Genomic DNA, 19,187 nt, shown 5'->3' with positions numbered 1-19,187 from the left:
CCTGCAATGAGCATGGGGTTTTGCATACCTGCAGCCGAATCGGGGGGTTTTTGCATCCGGGATTTAGTGGTACCTGGTTTTCCCCCAGCAGTGGGAGGAAGTGGTACAATGAAAACATGATGGTTAAGATGCAGGTCCAAATGAAGATGCCTGAATGCAGGTGTCTCACATCCTGTCATGGTCCTAGTGCAGAGCAAGGCAGAGCAAATGATTCAGCTCACCCTAAAACACACATGCACAGCTCAAGCCACCCTCTGACCCTCTTCCACTAGTACCTACATTTCTTTTTAGTCCCTAGAGCTCCACTGCAATGGGTCTCCCCCATGCCTTGTGCCCCACGGGGGTGCTCGCATGGTCCCCAGGACACCCAAAGTGGCCCCAGATGCCAGCGACCAGGCAGATGACTCAAAAACCTGCGTTTAGGTGACAACCCCTGAGGAAACTCCACCTTGGCCACGTGCTACTGCAGCATCAAGGCTGAACATGCTACTGCCTGTGACACACATCCCCATCACCTTCAATGCCCATTCAGACCCCCAGCTTAGCTTGAGCCCATGACTAAAACTTTAAAATCCAGCAGTTTGCACCCTTAATAGCACCCGTAGATCAATGTGCAATTCTCAAAAGCACCAAAACAGCCAGCACAGGTCTGAATTTAAGACGATGCTCGCTCCCATTCAGCGTCTAGAGCCAAGGCAGATGCATTGCCCGAGGAATCGGCAGTCAAGGGGCTGAAAGCAGCCCAGTCAGAAATGTGGTTATCTTATTTTATATCTTCTCTGAATACCCTAACCGGTCGGTAAAACTTTAATTAATATTAAGCCTGCAGATAGCTAACAGGTTTAATTTACCATGCTATAAAGGAGGAGGCAGAGCGCGTATTTCAGTTCTGGTTTATGATATATAAATTACTTGTCATGTACATTACTGGTGGATACTAGGCTCCTATTACAATAACTGCAGTGTGTGAATTGTGTGTGTATATATCTCTATAGATATATATTTATTTCGGACGAGATGTTCACCCCGACTGATTTGCTGCGTTGTCCTTCCTTGCTTTATTTCTAAAAGGCAACATAAAAAATCCCCCCCTAAACCAAGATCCATCAAGGAGCAGTAATTACCCCCCATCTGCTGCCGCCCAGCCCCTGCCCAGCACCAACCCATCGCTCACCGGAGAGGTTTATCGTGCAAACCAGAGCAGATTCAGTGCACAGCCCCGGCAGCACTCATAAACAAACCCTTTGGGCAACGTCTGAGCATGAAGGAGCCTGTAAAGATGCTTGAGGTCTTCTAAGAGCAGTTCAAGCCAATGCGTGACTGCTACAGACCCCTTTTTCTCTTATGCGCGCTGCCTCAGTTTCCCTTACTCTAATATAGGGGGGAAACGCTTTTCTTTTTCAAATAACATGCGATTAGCTTCTGAAGCGACTTACCGAGGGTGCTGTGAATTCCCCAGCACTCGCGTCGGTCTCGTGGGTGGCATCTCCGGGTCTGTGCAGAGCAGCAGGTGAGAGCAGATGCCCCAGCCCTTTCTGCGGGGACATGGTCCGGGAAGGAGGGACCTCACGGACATCACACCCGGGTACCCCTCTGCTGCCGTTTAGCCATGCCAAGGCTATGGGGTGCATTCCCGGTGCCCGGCGGTGAGACGGAGCCTCTCTCCCTTGTGTCGCGCAGAGATCGATGCCCCCAAGAACCTGCGGGTGGGCTCGCGGACGCCCGCCAGCCTCGAGCTCGCCTGGGACAACAGCGAGGCCGAGGCGCACAGCTACAGGGTGGTCTACAGCACCCTGGCTGGGGAGCACTACCATGAAGTCCTGGTGCCACGGGACACCGGTCCCACCACCCGGGCCACCCTCGCAGGTATGAGTGCACCCACGCGCCCTTCCTCCTCCTCCTCCTCCTCGCAAGCAGGTAGGGCAATGGAGAGCCCAAATCGTTACTGGTGCTCGGTTGCGCTCGTGCCCACATCTGAGGCTGTTTTGGAGTTTACTAGTTACCTGAGAGAAGGTTTTCCTTGGGACAAAGCTCATTTTCCCCTCTGTGGGTCTGGATTTGGGCACTGCCTATCCACGAGCTGAGTGATGCACCTCCGAGCGATGCACATCCAGCAAGGGTCTGTCCAGGTCCCAAATGGAGCTGGCAAGGATCAAAGTGAGAAATGGGGAGAGGAAGGCTTTTTAGGCTGATCTAGAGAAAAATATTATTTCACCCTTCATTTTTCTTCCTTGCTGGGAAAGAGCCGCAGGCGTCGATGCCCCGTAGGCTGCAACGGGGATGTGAGCTCATTGCCCTTTCCAAATCGGGCACAAAGCAGACCCGAATCCAGGGATGCTACTTTTGAGCAAGTCCCTCAAGCAGTACGTTATCCAGGGCAGCACAGGGGGTGCCACCGGGGGCTGCAAACACCACCCACCTCCCAGTGCCAGGCAAGTCCCAAACGTCCTTTGCAGCAACACACGAAGCACCGTGTGAGATCTGGTTTCTTTTTTTCCAATGACAACGCCTTGCCTGCCGGATTTGCAGCTCCGGTGGCATTTTTTTGAGCAAAGAAAAGACAGACTTACTTACACACATACAGAAAAGATCACTCATTCAGCTTGGAGCTCTTCAGTATGGCAGGACACCACGTTCTTCCATATTGACCCCCTTTGCCCTTCTGGGACCTTCCCAGCCCGAAGAGGGCTCAGGCATCTCTGCCATATGGACCTGTAGGAATAAGTTCAGTGGGAAAGTTGAATGCCAAGTTACAGGCACAGCGGCACCAAGTCACGAGAAAGGCTGGAGGGCAGGAAAGCAATTAGAGCAGTTAGCTTGAAAAATGTGGTATGCAGAAAAAAGACACGTTAGGGATAGTTTCTGCTGCGTTCGTGATGAGGGCGTGCATGGAGAAGCAAGATGAGATGAAGGGGGACAGCAAGGGATCTGAGACCCAGCGCTGGTCCCCTGCTAGCTTTCCTCTAGGCATTTACTGCTTTTCTAGGTAAGAAGCAGCATTAAAAATGGGCCAAATCCTCCTTCCTGGGGCAGAGGTGCAATACTACCCCAGTGACCTAACCTGCAATGATACCCACGGCAGAGCCCAAGCTTGCCGTGGAGGAAGAGACAGTGCGAAGGCTCTTTTTTCTCTCAACAAAAAGAAAAAAGGCTGCCAAGTCTCTACCTGGCAGCACCAGGCAGGCCTACAAGAAACCCCTCCAGAGCAAGCTCCAGAGATACAGAAGCTTAAGTTGGTAACAGTGAGCAATTTTTATATAGTGCCTCCATCATCACCTAAGTGCATTGCTTCTAGCTCCCAGGGTACTATGTAATAAACAAACAAATTGGAAAAAAAAAAAGTAATTATAGCAGAAAATAACCCAAAAAACATTCTGCTGGTAACAAAAAGCCAGAATAGCCATAGTGTGGATGACACATGAGCCTCTCCCATAGCTCTGTTACGCACGTGGTAGCCCTGTCCTCCAAGGTCTGGTTGCACGTGGTGCAAAGCCTACTGGGGTGAGTTTCCAGCCACCCAGGACCTGGTGAGATCCATGGGGTAAATGCAACCAGTGATGCCTTCAGCTGCCTTCAGCTGCCTGCAGGAAAAACAGTGAAGAACGGTGCCGAGCAGAGCTTATCGAAGATTTAATCTTAAAAATACAGCAAGCCTTGCTCTGCCCCATATGTCTCTCTTCAAAATCAGCATTTGTGCAGAAATGTCTGTAATTTTGCTTTATCCAAAAGAGTTAGGTGAGAAAGGCATCATTTTAGATTCCTGCTCATGTCTTCCTTCTCCTCCCCCTTTCTCCCAGGCTCTTCTCCTCCTTTCTAGGATACTTCTGACACTTATTGGGCAGGGGTGAAGGGGACTCTCACCCTCCCGGTGCCAAGACTGCACTGTAGCAAGAGGAAAGGAGCGGGGAATGGGGGTTTCCCTCCCTCCTGGCCTCTCCGGGAAGGTTTTGGTGGCCTCAGGGGATGCTGCCCCTGTGCAAGGCAGGGTGAGGCCAGGCTGGAGGGTTTATGGCTTTCTCTAACCCCCTGGGAAAGACCATGAAGTGCAGGGTGGAGGGAAATAAAGCCATCAGCAGCCAAGCAGAAGTGAGAGGCAGAGGCAGGAGATGTCCCGTGGGGGTAAACCAGCGATCAGCAGTAGGTGCGTGGGAAAGGAGCTGGATGAGCTCAATTCCCACGTCCCACACCACAGGATACGTCCACCCCAAGGAGCGGCGGCTGATTCGGCTCCCAGAAAGACTGCGCCTTTCCTAATTAATGTGCATTTCGCGATTTATTCCTCTTTGAGACACCAGCCCTGTGACAATATTTGATGTTGAATCACTTTGGAAACAAATATAGTTACTTTATCATTCCCATCTCAGCTCACACACACACAATTTCTGTCTCGATGCCAGCCATTACAGCAGGCCTCAGCAACAACTTTTTAAAATTGCTTGTTTCTGAGCTAGAATAATCCAAATACCCTGTCCCAAGGTATCCACGGGGCTTTTTAAAAAGGCTCACCTCTTCTCAACACGCAGAGGAACTGCTGACCTGTGGGAGGGCTGCTCACCCCAGGGATGCTCAGGAGGGTCCCCCCTCTCCCCAGCCATACGACGTGGGGGGGTCTCACCCCGAGGCCACCCAGACAGGCGCTGTTCTCACGCCCCTTCATCTTCTTTGCACCCCCTGGCAGATCTGGTGCCGGGGACAGAGTACGGCATCGGGATTTCGGCTGTGATGGACAGCCAGCAGAGCGTGCCAGCGACCATGAACGCCAGGACCGGTGAGTTTGTCCCCATTGTGTGCTCTGAGCACAGCTGGCTTCTATGGCTCAGATGACCCCATGGGACGGTTCGTGCATGGGGACATACATCTGCACCAAACCTCTCCCACAGAGCTTGATAGCCCCCGGGACCTCCTGGTAACAGCCTCCACAGAGACGACCATCTCACTGACCTGGACCAAAGCCACAGGGCCCATCGACCACTACCGTGTCACCTTCACCCCCGCCTCAGGGATGGCCTCCGAAGTGACAGTGCCCCGGGATGAGTCACAGCTCACGCTCTCAGAGCTGGAGCCCGGGACAGAGTACACCATCTCTATCATCGCCGAGAGGGGACGCCAGCAGAGCCTGGAGGCCACCGTGGATGCCTTCACAGGTAGAGAAAGACAAGTTGGGGTGAGGCCAAGGGCACAGACCCCCACCCCTCGTTGGCACCTCCACCAGCACCGAGACTCTTGAGGTGGTGATGGGGATGAAAGCTGGGGGCAATGCATCCACATGGGAGCAGGTCCGTTGGCCTCAGAAGGAGGATAGCCTTACCAGTGTGGGGGCACTGTCCCCTTTGCCAGCAGCACTGAGCATACTTGTTTGGCTGGAGGGTCCCATAAGGACAAGGCAGGATTGGGGCAACAGACAGCCCATGCTGTCCTCTGTGGTCAGAGTGGCCTGTGTGTCCATAAGAAGGACAAATGAAGCCTTGAGAGACCTCACAAGGACCTCTGGGTGAAAAGCCTGCAGTCAGGAAGCCCAGACAACACATACCATCTGTAGTGGGATGGCCCCATCACCCACCATTTGGGTCTGGGATGGAGGGTGTTTGCAGGCAGAGCTGAGAAAAGCAGCATTTTCCCCCTCCTTGTTCTGCCTCGTGATCCCAGCACATTTTCAGATCAATGGAGAGCCCAGAGCTCCACCTGTGCCACCTCTCTTGGGTATTTCCTGTACAAGCACTGGCAACGATGTGGAGGCCGGGATCTGCAGACGGTTGGGCTTGCATCTCCCCTCTCCATCTTGCAGGGGTCCGGCCCATCACACAGCTCCACTTCTCCCAGCTGACATCCTCCAGTGTGAATGTCACGTGGAGTGACCCATCCCCCCCAGCAGACCGCCTCATCCTCACCTACAACCCCCGGGAGGAGGAGGAGGAGACACAGCAGGTCACACTTGACGGCAGCCGCAGGCACACCAGCCTGACGGGCTTGCAGCCATCCACCGAGTACCTGGTGTCGCTGGTGGCTGTGCATGGCACCATCAGCTCTGAGCCCGTCGTGGGCTCCATCACGACAGGTACCATGGGACCCCCCCGGTGGGCATGGCACCCGGCCGGGAGGGCGGGTGGGGGACGGGGAGCGGACCTACCTCCCACAGCTTTGCTTTCCGCCCCATCTCACCAGGGATCGACGCACCAAAGGACCTCAGGGTGGGCAACGTCACGCAGGAGTCCATGATGGTCTATTGGAGCCCTCCCATCGCTGCCTTTGACCATTATAGAATATCCTACCGCGCCGCTGAAGGTAATGGGTCAGACCACTCTTGCTCATGCCCTGATCTCGCAGCTGCCAACCCTCCCTCCATCCGCTGGCGCGAGCATACCACCAGATCATCCTCACCCCAGGCAGCATCCTGGTGCCCTGGGCAAAGCCACCGATAGCTGGGATGGACCAAGAGGCTGTGGGGACAGAGGACGGAGTGTCTGGGATGAGAATGGGAAGGGACCACTGCAGCCAAGGGTCAGCTCAGCACAGAGGGGCACAGGGAGTGACCCCCTGCAGCGTGCCCTCCCCGGGGATGGTTAATTCAGGGCCCGACCTTGAAATCCCAGCTCCCCCACCTGCCTCCCCCTGCTCATCTCCCTTAGCCCCAGTTTAACCTACGATGCTGAAAAGGTCGAGCCAGCAGAGTGATGGGCACGCAGCTGTGCACCCACCGGCAGAAAACCTAGTTACCCCCAGTATCAGCCCTGGAGAGGGCTTGTGGCATTGCCCTCCCCTCCCAGGCACCTCCTGTACCCCAGGGATGGGGCCAGCCGTGATGCCAAAGCTCTTGGCTCCGTCCCCGCAGGGAGGACAGACAGCACCGCCATCGCCAGCGATGCCACCGAGTACACCCTCCGCCGCCTGCAGCCCGCCACCAAATATGAGATCGGGGTGAAGAGCGTGCGGGGCCGGGAGGAGAGCGAGGCGGCCTCCATCACCGTGCACACAGGTGGGAAGGAGCTCCTGGCGGGCAGGTAGCAATCAAACAGTGCCAGGTCCAGCCCCAGGCAGGGCTGGCAGCCCCTGCTTGCACTAGCAATCAGGCAGCTGCGAGCAAGCTGAAACCCAGGCCAGGCTGATGCAAGCTCGAGATGACGAGCGAGGCTCACGAGGGCCCAATGTAGACTTTTGAAGTATGTCTAAGCAAAGCTTTTCCCATATATGCATGAGTAGTCATGGGGGGGAGTGATAAATCTGTGTACCGGGCATGGGGAAGCCAGAGATACGATGTCGGGCAACCATGACAACCTTTCCTAAAGGGAGTACAGACTTCCAGAAATAATCCCTGGGGAAGCCCTGACACAAACAGCATCTGCTGCAAGAATAAAACCCTCTGCTGTCCCCATACTCCTCAAAGCCTAAAAAAAAACCCTAACAACCCAGGCTGTGCATGAGGAAAAGAGTGGAAGAGCAACCCGGGTAGCAGAGTAGCACAAGCTATGACATCTCTGCTCTCCAGCTAGGGCAGCAATAACTCCTCTGCAGGCACATGTGCCTGGGCAGCAAGGCAGGACTACGAGCAATGGGCCACAAGAAGCCCTTGCAGTTCATAGCCCAGTCTCTTAATGCCTCTGACTCTCTGAATCTGTCCCCCATGCAGCCATGGATGCCCCCTTGGGGGTCACGGCCACCAACGTCACCCCCACAGAGGCGCTGCTGCAGTGGAACCCGCCGCTGTCGGAGGTGGAGAGCTATGTCCTCGTCCTCACCCGCCGTGCAGGTATGCCATTTCAGCTCACCTCCCCCTCTCCGCCACCCCAAAGTCCAGGGTTTGATATGTGCCCTCCATGGACGGAGTAAGGAAGGAGCCCTTGCTTCAGGAGGGCAGCAGCCGGCAGGTAGCAGGGCTGTTCCCCATCCCCAGATGCCAGCTCCTCCCGCGCAGGTCCCATGGCAGTGCCCCTCACCAAGCCTCGGAGCATGGCAGTTCACACAGGAGGGGACCAGGATCCTCCCACTTTACTAACTGGCCCACCAGCAGCAGTGCAGGGGCAAGCAAGTACCCCTCCCACAGAAACTCAATGTGCAGCAAACTCCATGTAACCCACTACTGAAGGGACACAAAGCATCAGGCAAATATAGGGACTGTGGGAAAAATAAGACCATCCTTCAGACCAAACACCACTACTGCAACTCAGCTACCACAAAATAGCTCATGGTGTTTCAGCAGTATAAGTGCTTTTGATCATGAGGTCATATCCATGGACACATTTTGGAGAAACACCTTGTATATCTACCTGAAGTCATCTCTTTTGGCTTACAGTTGCAGGAGAAACAATTCTTGTGGATGGAGTCAACCAGGAGTACCAGCTGACCAACCTCCTGCCCAGTACCACCTACACAGTCTCTATGTACGCCACCAACGGGCCTCTCACCAGCCAGACCATCAGCACCAACTTTACAACTCGTACGTACGATCACCTCCCCCACTGCCTGTTACGCGCCGTTATCCATACATCCACCCCAGGATGATTTCCCCTGGGTGTGGCTTCCCGAGAAGACCCTTGACTAGGTCTTTTTCTTGCCCAAGGCCATAGTCCAGAAGAGCGCTACAAGCCATTTTACTTATGAGAAGCTTGACAGACCCCATAGCACATGAATTTCAGAGCTGTTACCCTTCAGAGAGCATGCAGATATAGGAGGACTTTTGGAGGGTTTGCAGAGCTCTGTTCAAGGCTGGGGATGCGTGATGAGGTCTAGAAACTGAGGGTGAGGGTGGACTTTGGGCTGTAGCTCAGGGTTGCAAGGTTGACTCCCTGTGCACTGAGTTGGGAAGCAGGGCTGGGGTGGTTGTGTGTGAGAACTTGCACCTCCCTGGAGCCCTATCCACCCTTGCAGTTTTGGATCCTCCAACAAATCTGACCGCCAGCGAAGTCACTCGACGGAGTGCCCTGCTCTCTTGGGTGCCTCCCATGGGAGAGATCGAGAACTACGTCATGACCTACAGATCCACTGATGGCAGCCGGAAGGTGAGTCAGTCCTCACAAAGAAAGAAAGAGGCTCATTAAGTCAAGGAATAACCTGACCATGGAGAAATGAGCAGGAGAAACCCAACAAAGCAAAAGAATGGTGCTCACTAGGTCAGGGAGAGACCAGGAGGGCAGATGGTACTTTCTGCATGTGCAATACTTTAGATAAACAGTTGGAAAAAGCAGGAAAAGATTGCCTAGGGCAAAATCTTTATGCACACCTGCAGGTCTGGGCAAAGAGGGCATGCCTGGAAAGTTTGGAGGAACAGGGAGAATTCACAACTTGTGAAACACAAGCAAGCTGAGGCAGGAGAAAATTATCCTGCGAACAGATAAGGGCTATTTGCCCTTCTTGCAAAAAGGAAGATAGGTACAGACAGCTAATTAATCCCGCAATACAATATATTTGATTATTTAATGAGTGTGTCCATATCTGCCTGTCTGGAAGAGCTGCTACAAAGCTATCAGAAATACGTCACCGCAAATAGTTTCATTTCCTTTGCCGGTGTGACTGGCTCGCAGCGGCCAAAGGATAATAGCTTTGCAGAAGGGGTTCAATATAATGCTATGTGGCATTGGCTGACAACCAGAAAAATTAACGTGACAGGAATTGACGGAGTCAAAACTGGCTGATAACCAGGTTTGGCCAGCTCTACTCCTTGCAATGCTTGGGCAATCTGTCATGCCCTGTATTGAGGGCACACAGATTCCAACAGAGTTGGTAAATAGAGCACACAGACTGCAAACATTTAAATCTCCTGTGTCCAAACCAGCTAGCTTTCTCCCACCCAAACCATCCCAAAAGGTTGAATACATTCATTGACCTCATGCTGACTTAGTCCAGGGGTGTAAGCAGCCATGCAACACTCCTCGGCCAGGCGCCAAGGGCTGCAATAGTTTGTGGCTTCCCTTCCCTCCTCGCTTGCTCTTTAGGCTCCCCATCGCTTTTCTCATCTGTTGCTCTTGGTGTCTACCTCCTTCTGGGACCCATGTACAGGAGCTGATTGTGGATGCCGAGGACACGTGGATTCGCCTGGAGGGGCTTTCTGAGACTACAGAGTACACCGTGCGCCTGCAAGCTGCCCAAAACGCCATGCGGAGCGGCTTCATCTCCACCACCTTCACCACAGGTGAGGACTTGCACGGCGTCCACTTGGCCAGGCGGGGCTTAGCCCGCATACCGTGCTGGTAGACACAGACCGCTTTTATGGGCCTTCCCTCCTCAGGCATCATTTCACCACGATCCACAGAGAGGTACATTCATTTCCACAACCCACAGTGCTGCTCTGCTACAAAAAGTTAATGGCTGAAGGACCTATAGTACAAACACAAGGTCCAGCCCAGGGCAAGGGGATTTGAGCTTCAGACCAGAAACCGTCTACCAGGCCCTTTGCCTTGCCCCTGCCCCTCCTCAAATGCATAAACAGAGGGGGAGAAACCCAAAGAAGTCAACAACAAATATCAACAGGTATGCTCTTGGAATGAGTGGGGAGAGACCCAGCTGGTCTCTCCACACTGTAGACATGGTCCAATCTCTCACGAGTATCAAGCACGTGCATCTCCACCACCATCAGTGGAGTCACAGACAGCAGAGCCAGCATGCCCGCAGGACTGTCGTCCCACCAATTTTATCTAATTGCATTATTCCTTCCCCCTCTAATTCTAGAGAAGTCACAATTCACTAAGCAACAGGAACGGTTTCTTTTCCAAATCAAACAGTGGGCATCCACAGTCACCATAACCCTCACAGACAGAGTGCTTACACTTGCAAAAATGAAGCTGGCATGAAAATGTCACCATTGCCCCCACCCTTTGCAACCATTCACATTAGAAACCGTGCAAAGCTTATCATTCCTCCCCCTCTTTGAAGAGCCTTGCTAGGCCAGGGCACTTAAGAGACAGAGTGCATTTTGTTCAGGGCTGAATCCAATTACCTTTCTCCTGGGCTTCAAAAGCACTAAGAAGCATGAAGATGATGTCCACCGAAATTCCTCCCACCTGCGCTGCCAGTTCAATTAGGAGAGTTTTCTTTGAGTCTGCTGTGGATACACTTCCCCATCACGGTTACATGCAAAGGTCCCTTCACCTGCTTTTAAGAGATAATAGAAACTATTTACATCAACAAACAAAGAAAAGACTCTCCTCTAATGCATCTACGGATCAGGCTTTCCTGTTATTCTCACCTCTTACGCGGGCACATAAAGCTAGTGCAATTCAGGCAGGTAATGGAAAAATGCGTGTAATCTTTGAAGTTGTTCGGGAGTCAGGGATGAAACTGCACAGGGATGCCTTCTCAGCTGGGATAAAGCAGCAGAAACCCACTCGCATCGGGCAAGGAGAGCACCGTTTCCATTAAACACGAATGTCGGACCTCGGCAGTGTTAGAGACACCATTGCCAGCTGATGCAGCATCCAAACACAGGTTTAATTTGCCTTTAAGAGGAAGATAGGCATCAGCAAGAAACCAGTTTCTCCCCACTTACCCAATATATCGATGAGACAGAAGCAACCAGGAACAAACATCAAGGCAATGCAATCCATGGGCAGCATCCCTCAGCGAAGAATCAGGGTCTGGGATTCAGTTCACTCTGGCAGCATATCGGGGCACTTTGCAGAGAACAAGGACTTGTCTTTAAGGAGACAAGAAAGAGAAAAGAAAAAAAAAAAACAGGCTTAATTTAAATTGTTTTGCTTCCTTCTGCTCACAGTACACATCCCGGGGTTCTTCTATTCCCTCTGACATATTAATAGCTCAGCCTCTTTGTTTCATGTTTGCATAGGTTCTTGGGGAATTGTATACAGATGGGACAAAAGGAAGAAACAGATAAAGTATTTATAATTTATAGTGGTTTGAAATGTCTTTCAAGGTCTCCTTGGCTCTTAAAGATATGAATATAAATTAAGAAACAAGTAATCTCCGCAGGGCTCAGGGGAGCCCGAAGTGGTTGTCTTTGAAGCAGTTTTCATTGTTGGATACTATAAAATACAAAGCTGTCTCACCAGACCTTGCGCTACAGACCATGGAGATGGGAAAAAATAGGGGATCTTCAACATTTGGACAAAGCGACGACCTCCCAGTCTTAATGTCACAAGGCTGGGGGGAATACACCCAAATGGGAAATTACAGACAAGGGTCTGTACCCTGGTCCTACGGGGTATCACACAGTTGTGCTGGATGCAGACAGCATGTCCTTCACACCTTCTCAGTGCGTAACCAAGACACCCTCGAAAGCCACATCCACGTTGCCTGCTCTGCACTTATTTACCCCATCATCCATACGCACCAACAGGAAAGAAAAAGATGTATTTTCCCCTTTTACATCAAATGAGAAAAAATTGAACCCGGAGTTGACATCCCAATACTGCTGGGGTCTCGTAATTAAGACTCTTTTGAACTCTCACCCCCGAATGAGACGTTTCTTCATCAGAGGACAGCTGGAGCACAGCCACACAGCCCATGCTGCCCATCTCTAGCATCTCACATGGCCTAATTCCTGCTCAGCTTGCAAGTGACAATCAGCCTGGTGTACGTCCACCATCATTTCCAAGGGCATGGATCAGGAGAATCCCCCTGGAACCAGTAAAGTCATAAAACTTGTTTGGAGCTGGCAATCCTGAGAGGAGAACAGGTTTTGGTATTTTCACAGCTGTCTAAATACACTGGTGACAGCTTAAACCCCAGGGTTTCAGACATGGTACAGAAAGATGGTCCAAGAATTGACATCCCTCATCATTCATAGTGATGTTACCATGCACCTTTCCAATATAAGATGCATGGGAGATTAATATATGCACACTTTTTTTTTTCCCATTAAATCCTCTGATGTTGTTGGCAGATGTAAAGTCCCACCACCTCACAGAATAACTCAGGACGCAGAAGCCAAGTTAGACCTTTCCTGGATCGTAACCAGTGGGGCCTGAGGCATGTGGAAAGGGTGTTGCTCTGCTTAAATTTTGCTTTTTGTTTTTTAATTTCGCAGGCGGCCGTGTCTTCGCTAACCCTCAGGACTGCGCCCAGCACCTGATGAACGGAGACACGCTGAGTGGTGTCTACACCATTTCCATCAACGGAGACCTCAGCCAGCGAGTGCAGGTGTACTGCGACATGACCACCGATGGAGGTGGCTGGATTGTGAGTAGCCGTGCGGTTGTCCTACGCGTTGTCCCCATCACAAAGTAACCAAGCCCCATCCTACCAGCAAAGCCAAGCACCACACTGCGCGGGAACGACAGCGGGCTTAATACGGCACGCTTCATTTCCCACAGCATAGGGAACGGCCCACGCTCCAGTAATAATAGTTACACTTGGAGAAATGCCCTTTGATTTATTTGACATGTTTGCAGTACTTCTAGAGAGCAAAATCTGAGAGTGAAGCTGATTTATTGTTCTAGAAATGAAATTAATGGCCGATAGCTTTCACGGGAAATGATTCATGCTGCCTGCAGTAGGAGGGTGTCAGGCATCACCCCGACTGAGTCCGCACAGGAGCATTTTAGAGGCAAATGCCTGTTTGGCTTTTGAATTGCACAAATGCTGCCTGTCTTGACGTAGATGGACTGACAGCTTAAGTAAATAATGCTCTGGTGCTTTGATTTTATTCATGTCAAACGCTTACTTACACTCATTACACAAAACTCCGCTAGATGTATAGTCGAAACAAAAAAAATGGGCTTCCTCAAATGCTGATTTCTAGCACAGATGTTATTTTAGCCAGGAAATTTCACTCCATCTCACTCTGCCTCAAAGCTTCCCCTTGGATATCGCAGAAAGAGCCAGCCGAGAGCAGAATCACATGCTAGAAAACCAGAGGCACCACGTGTCAGATAGATAGAGCAGAAAGCTTGAAGGCTGATTCTTTCCTATTATAACATTAATTTGCCTTGGACATCACCTAACATATCTTCAGTTTCTCCATCTGCACATGAATTAATTGCATGGCTGCAATTAACCCTAAACAGATGGATATTGCAATTTTCTCCCCTGAAAGGCACGACAGAAAGACAAAGTATTGTCTTTATTTCATGTGCCCCAAAGCCCGGTGAGGCTGTCCATCTTCTCCTTCACACTGATTTTCCTCCTGATCTTCCCCCACTACAGGTCTTCCAGAGGCGGCAGAACGGGCTGACCGATTTCTTCCGGAAATGGGCAGATTACCGGGTTGGCTTCGGAAACTTAGAGGACGAGTTTTGGCTGGGTAAGACCTTCGCCGGTTGTCTTTCATCGATGCATCAAACCTGAGCTCCGCATGCACCGTGCTGCTCGCCCATGCCAACTGTTGGCTGCTCGCCTCTCACCCCGCTCCTCTACGCTCTCCCTTGGACAGCTTTCCTTCCTTTGTTCATTAGAAACTGCACATTAGAAAGTCACTCATGGGCACACCACATAAAAGTATATCGTGAAGGCCAGCAGCTCCCTAATTTGCTCCTCCTAGGAGAGAAGGGGGTACACTGGGGGTCTTCATGGACAAAAACTCATCATCCTTTGGATGACTACAGGTTGCACTGGTGGCATCTACGACTCATGGACCTCACCTGGCCTTGGCCAGCAAGCCAGTTGCCCAAAGAAAGTAGGAAAGGGGTAAGCAGGAGACCCAGCATGTCTCTGAAATGGAGCATGCTCCCCCAAAACCTGAACACGAGCCAACGCCAGCCCTGCAGCGTAAACACACTCTGGCTTGTACGGGAACTTAACAGCTCAAAAGACGTGCGTGCAACACAAGAAGCCCCAGGGCTCCCCAGCTGATCACCCCCAGCTTCAGCAGCATGGAGAAAGCTGAACCCGGGGCTTGAACCCAGCTCTTACAGCTGCGGGGAAGTGAAGCTTGAGTGGGATCAGAGAGCTCAGACCCCACCAGTGCCAGGAGAGACAAAGACTTAAACAGAAGTGCTGTTGCTCTCTGGCTCTCTCCTCACTCTCATTTCCCACAGACATTGTATTTGCCTAGAGCTTTTTTTGTTTGCTCAGGGAGCAGATCCAGGCAGTGGGTCTCACCGGCTGTCTTGCTGCTTGTCTCGCCAGGCTTGGACAACATCCACAAGATTACGTCCCAGGGACGCTACGAGTTGCGAATAGACATGAGGGATGGCCAAGAAGCGGCGTACGCCTACTACGACAAGTTCTCCATCGGCGACTCCCGGACCCTGTACAAGCTGCGAATTGGGGACTACAACGGCACTTCAGGTACAATCTCAGTGCTAGTGAGTAGTAGGGAAATCCTTGGACCAGTGGGTCTGAAACTGTGAAGGAAATCCCCACGTCAAAGCTTATTTGTCTGGAGCAGCAAAACGCAAACCCTTTCTGCCTTCCTGCAGTCCATCATGTAAACCAGACTGATAAATGCCACTGAGGACAGAGGGAATTTTCCATTGGGGATTAGATATTAAATATCAGAGGCATTGCTATTCAAATAACCAGGTCAATCATCAGAGGTGTCATCTCACTTGGCAATCACCGCAGCTTGCTATTGATGTCGTGCTGGAGGGTGTATTTATCACCGCCCCACAGCAATGGAAAAATCCAAAATCCTCTGCATTGTTTCCTCATGCAGAGGCCAAACACAGTCCAGTTGTGCAAGGACACTGTCACACCTGCTTGCTCGGTTGATGCAGCAGCACTAGGCTTTGCCCACCAGAAAATGGTGGGTGAAGGATGACGGCGCGAGGGCACGGAGGTCTCTTCCCCAAGAAGGGGGAGAAGGGTACAGCTGCAGCCCCTTTAACTGGGGTAAAAAGGCCCAGTGCAAGCCTCCATCATCCAGACAAAACTTCACCACCACGTACTTAGCGAGGAACCCCACGCCATATCTAAGATGCAGAAATTTTCCTATACAGTATCTGGTAGTTACCACTAGGAGAGAAGAGATGGGGATCTTGGTTGCGTGCAACACAGCACTTGCTTTGACCTTAAGTCCCAGGGCAGAAGGCACCCAACCTATTGCCAAAAATGCCAGTAATGGTGCTGCAGACGCAACTCCCTCCCCTTCCCTACACAAGCTCTTCTTCTAAGCGTCCAACGAAGGAGCTTCAGCTCCAGCTTGAGCAAAGACAGCCAAGACTCACCAAACAGTTCATTGCCAAGAGGTTTTCTAGCAAGTCTCTTGGCTGGACTGCACACAGCTAGCATGGGTCCACTTCATATTTTCTTAGGTATCACCAAGGACCTTATTAAGAATGTCTCCTGTAAGTGCATCACTCAGTTCTAATAATGACCATATTTCACTTTCGCACTCCTTTCACCCAAAAGCAGCTCTCTTGTTCCTTAGTAAGGAGGGAAGATAAGGTTGGTGGGTTTGGTGGACAAAGACAACACGCACCTTCCAAAAGGTTCTTCCCCTTATCCACAGGGAGAAAAGAAGGCCAACATCTTGGTTCAAGAGGCTAATGCTTGGTCTCTGGGAGAAAAAGTTCCCTTTCGCTAACAGGAGGGGAGGAGGCTGAAAGTATCCTGAAGTTACGTAGCAGAGCCAGGCTTCAGGAGATCAGGGATGCCCAAATCTAGGATTTGAGTCATTTCCGAAACACTGAAATTCAGATCCCAACCCAGTACAGCATTTTATCTACCAAACCCAAGCAGCCTCTAAGATTCACTGTGGTCTGTACCGATCCTAAACCGACAGCAGAGGACCTCAGATGAACCAGTTGTGAGCAATTCCAGTTAACGTTATCCCCAGACTTTCAGCTGCTTGAGCTGTTGATCGACAGGCCACCACGTATACCAGAATATCCTAATTTCCTTGTGAAAAGATCAGATAACTTGGGTTCCATCACCCCTAACGGTACCTCTTTCTGTAGGGGACTCCCTCACCTATCACCAGGGCCGCCCTTTCTCCACCAAGGACAGGGACAACGACGTCGCTGTGACCAATTGCGCCATGTCCTACAAAGGGGCCTGGTGGTATAAGAATTGCCACCGCACCAACCTCAATGGCAAGTATGGAGAGTCCCGGCACAGTCAGGTAAGTGCAGAGCTGGGCTGAAAGCCTTCAGCATTTCTTCCAGCAGTGCGACCAAGCACAACAGCAAGCCGAAGCAAGGGCTGGGGCTGCATGGTCGGTGCACCAGGGTCAGGAGCACCGCTGGAATGACCCAACAAAAGCTGGAGCAAAGAGAACCACCTTCAAGCCATTTAGGCTGGTGCTTTGTGCCTCACGCTGGCGGCCACGGTCATTTACTGTGGCACCCTGTTAAGTTACATTTAAAAAAAATACATACATAAAATCTGATCAGGAGCCTTTGAGCAGCGGGAAAAACCCATCAAGCCAGAGCAGCAGAAGAGTTTCTTGCCCCCACTGTAGCACGATCTTTCTACTGGCTTCTCTATGGTGGTCAACCTTGATTCCTTGCTCTCCCACTCTGGTTTCTTGTTAGGGTCTTTCTTTACCCTGTGCCTTTCTCTCCCTCCTGCCAGGGGATTAACTGGTACCATTGGAAAGGCCACGAGTTCTCCATCCCCTTCGTGGAAATGAAGATGCGACCTTACAACCACCGTAACATCTCTGGGAGGAAACGACGGTCCCTACAGCTCTGAGCCAGCTGAACTCCCTCCCGCCTCCCACCACCTGACCTTTTCTGTCATTTGTTTGTATTTTATAATATGAAAAGGGAAAAAAAAAATTACTACTCGTTTGAGATAGCAACCTGCCCCTCACAAGTGCTGGAGGGAACCATGGCACAAGCAAAGGCCGTGGGAAAGGAAAGACCTCATTGCTTTGCATCTGTCCCAGAGAAATACCAAATTTCCAGTCTCCCTACCCCAATACTCTGGCCCTTAACAGGAGAAGAAAGAGAGAGAAAGAGACAGACAGATTTTTGATATTTTTTTAAAGGACTTAGAAATCCCCAGCAAACCCTGTTAGAAACGTTTGTCATGGGGCTCATGGCAGAAACCTTCCCCACAGGGACCTTGGTGCAGCCATTTCCACCCCAGTCATGGCCAGGGACACCCATCCTCTCCCTGCCTCCCTGACCTCCTGGCAGGGAGGTCCCAAGCTTCATGCCATCCTGTAGACACCAATTCTTCCAACAGGCAGAGGCGCATCTCTCCTTCTGGCTTGGTCATCCCTCCCCTACGCACAGGCACTGTACACATGGAGGCAAAGCGAGGATGAGCAAACACGAGGCTCATCCCGTCCTCAGTTTTCACAGATCCCACCAGGAGGGCTTGGCAAATATCTGCATATGTAGGCAAACTCTAGAGAGCTCGCAGCTCATGTGTTGGCCCCACCACAGCCAAAGTCATTCTCATGTACACGGTGATGTACATGTAGGGGAACAAGAGCTGCTCCACCAGTCCCAACCTGCATCATCCACTCCTCCGAGTTGAACTCATCCCACTCCAGGTGCATGACATCTGCCTGGGTTATGCTGAGCTTGATGGAGAAGAAAGGAGTCAAATTAGAGGATTTGGGAGAAAAATCACTACTTGTGGTCTTGAACTCTAGAGCCCGTTTCCCCTGCTCTTTCTATATGCCACCGCGCTGTCTCTCACTGAGGTCATTGGTCCCAAATCAAAGAGTCTCAGAGAAGGACCAGCAACCAAAAGAGCTATCACACAATCCAGCCCAGCCCGAAGCTGGCAGCTGGCGCAGCCCAAGTGCTTTTGTTCAGCGATCTCCATGCACATGGGGAACGATGATGACACCACTGAGGAAAGACAAGCACAAGCTGAGAAATGCCCATTCCCTTCCTTCTCCTACGCCATCCCTCTTTGCTGCCATCACAAAAGGGACACAAATCTCAGTGCCTTGGTATCACCATCTCTTTAACGGGAAATCAACTGTTTCCCCTCCTGGAAGGAAGGCTTAGTCCATTCAAATTTTGGAGCACTTCAAAACCCTTCGAAGAATAGATGAGTTCACTCTTCCCATCCTTAACTTCTCCCATCTTAAGGTCAACGGACCCTTGGGATAGCTCTGGCTGCGCTCTGTTGTCATAGACACCATCTCCACGTAGCCCAGATGACCACCACGCTGGAGTCACTCCTCTGCCGAGGGCTCTGATCAATGCCAGGCATTGTCACTGGCCTGGTCTCAGAGAAGGGACTCGTCCCCACATCTGAGGACAATGCAGCTCATCGCTGGGTTCGCAGCCAAGGGAGCATTACAAATGCTAAACACTGCTTTTTGATTTTATCACACTGAAGCTGCTTTGTCTCAAGAAACATCTTCCAGATGGCAACATAAAGGCATCTTTGCA

At 51.4% G+C, this 19,187-nt stretch overlaps 1 protein-coding gene across 1 annotated transcript in view; it reads left to right on the top strand.

Annotated features, from left to right (window-relative positions):
• Window positions 1-17,520, top strand: part of TNR (tenascin R) — a 28,690-nt gene extending 11,170 nt beyond the window's left edge. Inside the window, exons 7-21 of the mRNA XM_059821884.1 lie at window positions 1,681-1,866; window positions 4,679-4,768; window positions 4,881-5,144; window positions 5,786-6,055; window positions 6,163-6,282; window positions 6,830-6,973; window positions 7,625-7,744; window positions 8,288-8,431; window positions 8,863-8,993; window positions 9,991-10,123; window positions 12,974-13,125; window positions 14,092-14,188; window positions 15,013-15,174; window positions 16,785-16,948; window positions 17,401-17,520. Coding sequence (XP_059677867.1) covers window positions 1,681-1,866; window positions 4,679-4,768; window positions 4,881-5,144; window positions 5,786-6,055; window positions 6,163-6,282; window positions 6,830-6,973; window positions 7,625-7,744; window positions 8,288-8,431; window positions 8,863-8,993; window positions 9,991-10,123; window positions 12,974-13,125; window positions 14,092-14,188; window positions 15,013-15,174; window positions 16,785-16,948; window positions 17,401-17,520 — 2,297 coding nt within the window. The remainder of the gene's footprint in view (window positions 1-1,680; window positions 1,867-4,678; window positions 4,769-4,880; window positions 5,145-5,785; window positions 6,056-6,162; window positions 6,283-6,829; window positions 6,974-7,624; window positions 7,745-8,287; window positions 8,432-8,862; window positions 8,994-9,990; window positions 10,124-12,973; window positions 13,126-14,091; window positions 14,189-15,012; window positions 15,175-16,784; window positions 16,949-17,400) is intronic.
• Window positions 17,521-19,187: the final 1,667 nt, after the last annotated feature.

The sequence above is a fragment of the Gavia stellata genome, chromosome 10 (assembly GCF_030936135.1).
Source record: "Gavia stellata isolate bGavSte3 chromosome 10, bGavSte3.hap2, whole genome shotgun sequence".
Lineage (NCBI taxonomy): Eukaryota > Metazoa > Chordata > Aves > Gaviiformes > Gaviidae > Gavia > Gavia stellata.
This window is presented reverse-complemented; position numbering and strand designations above follow the sequence as displayed.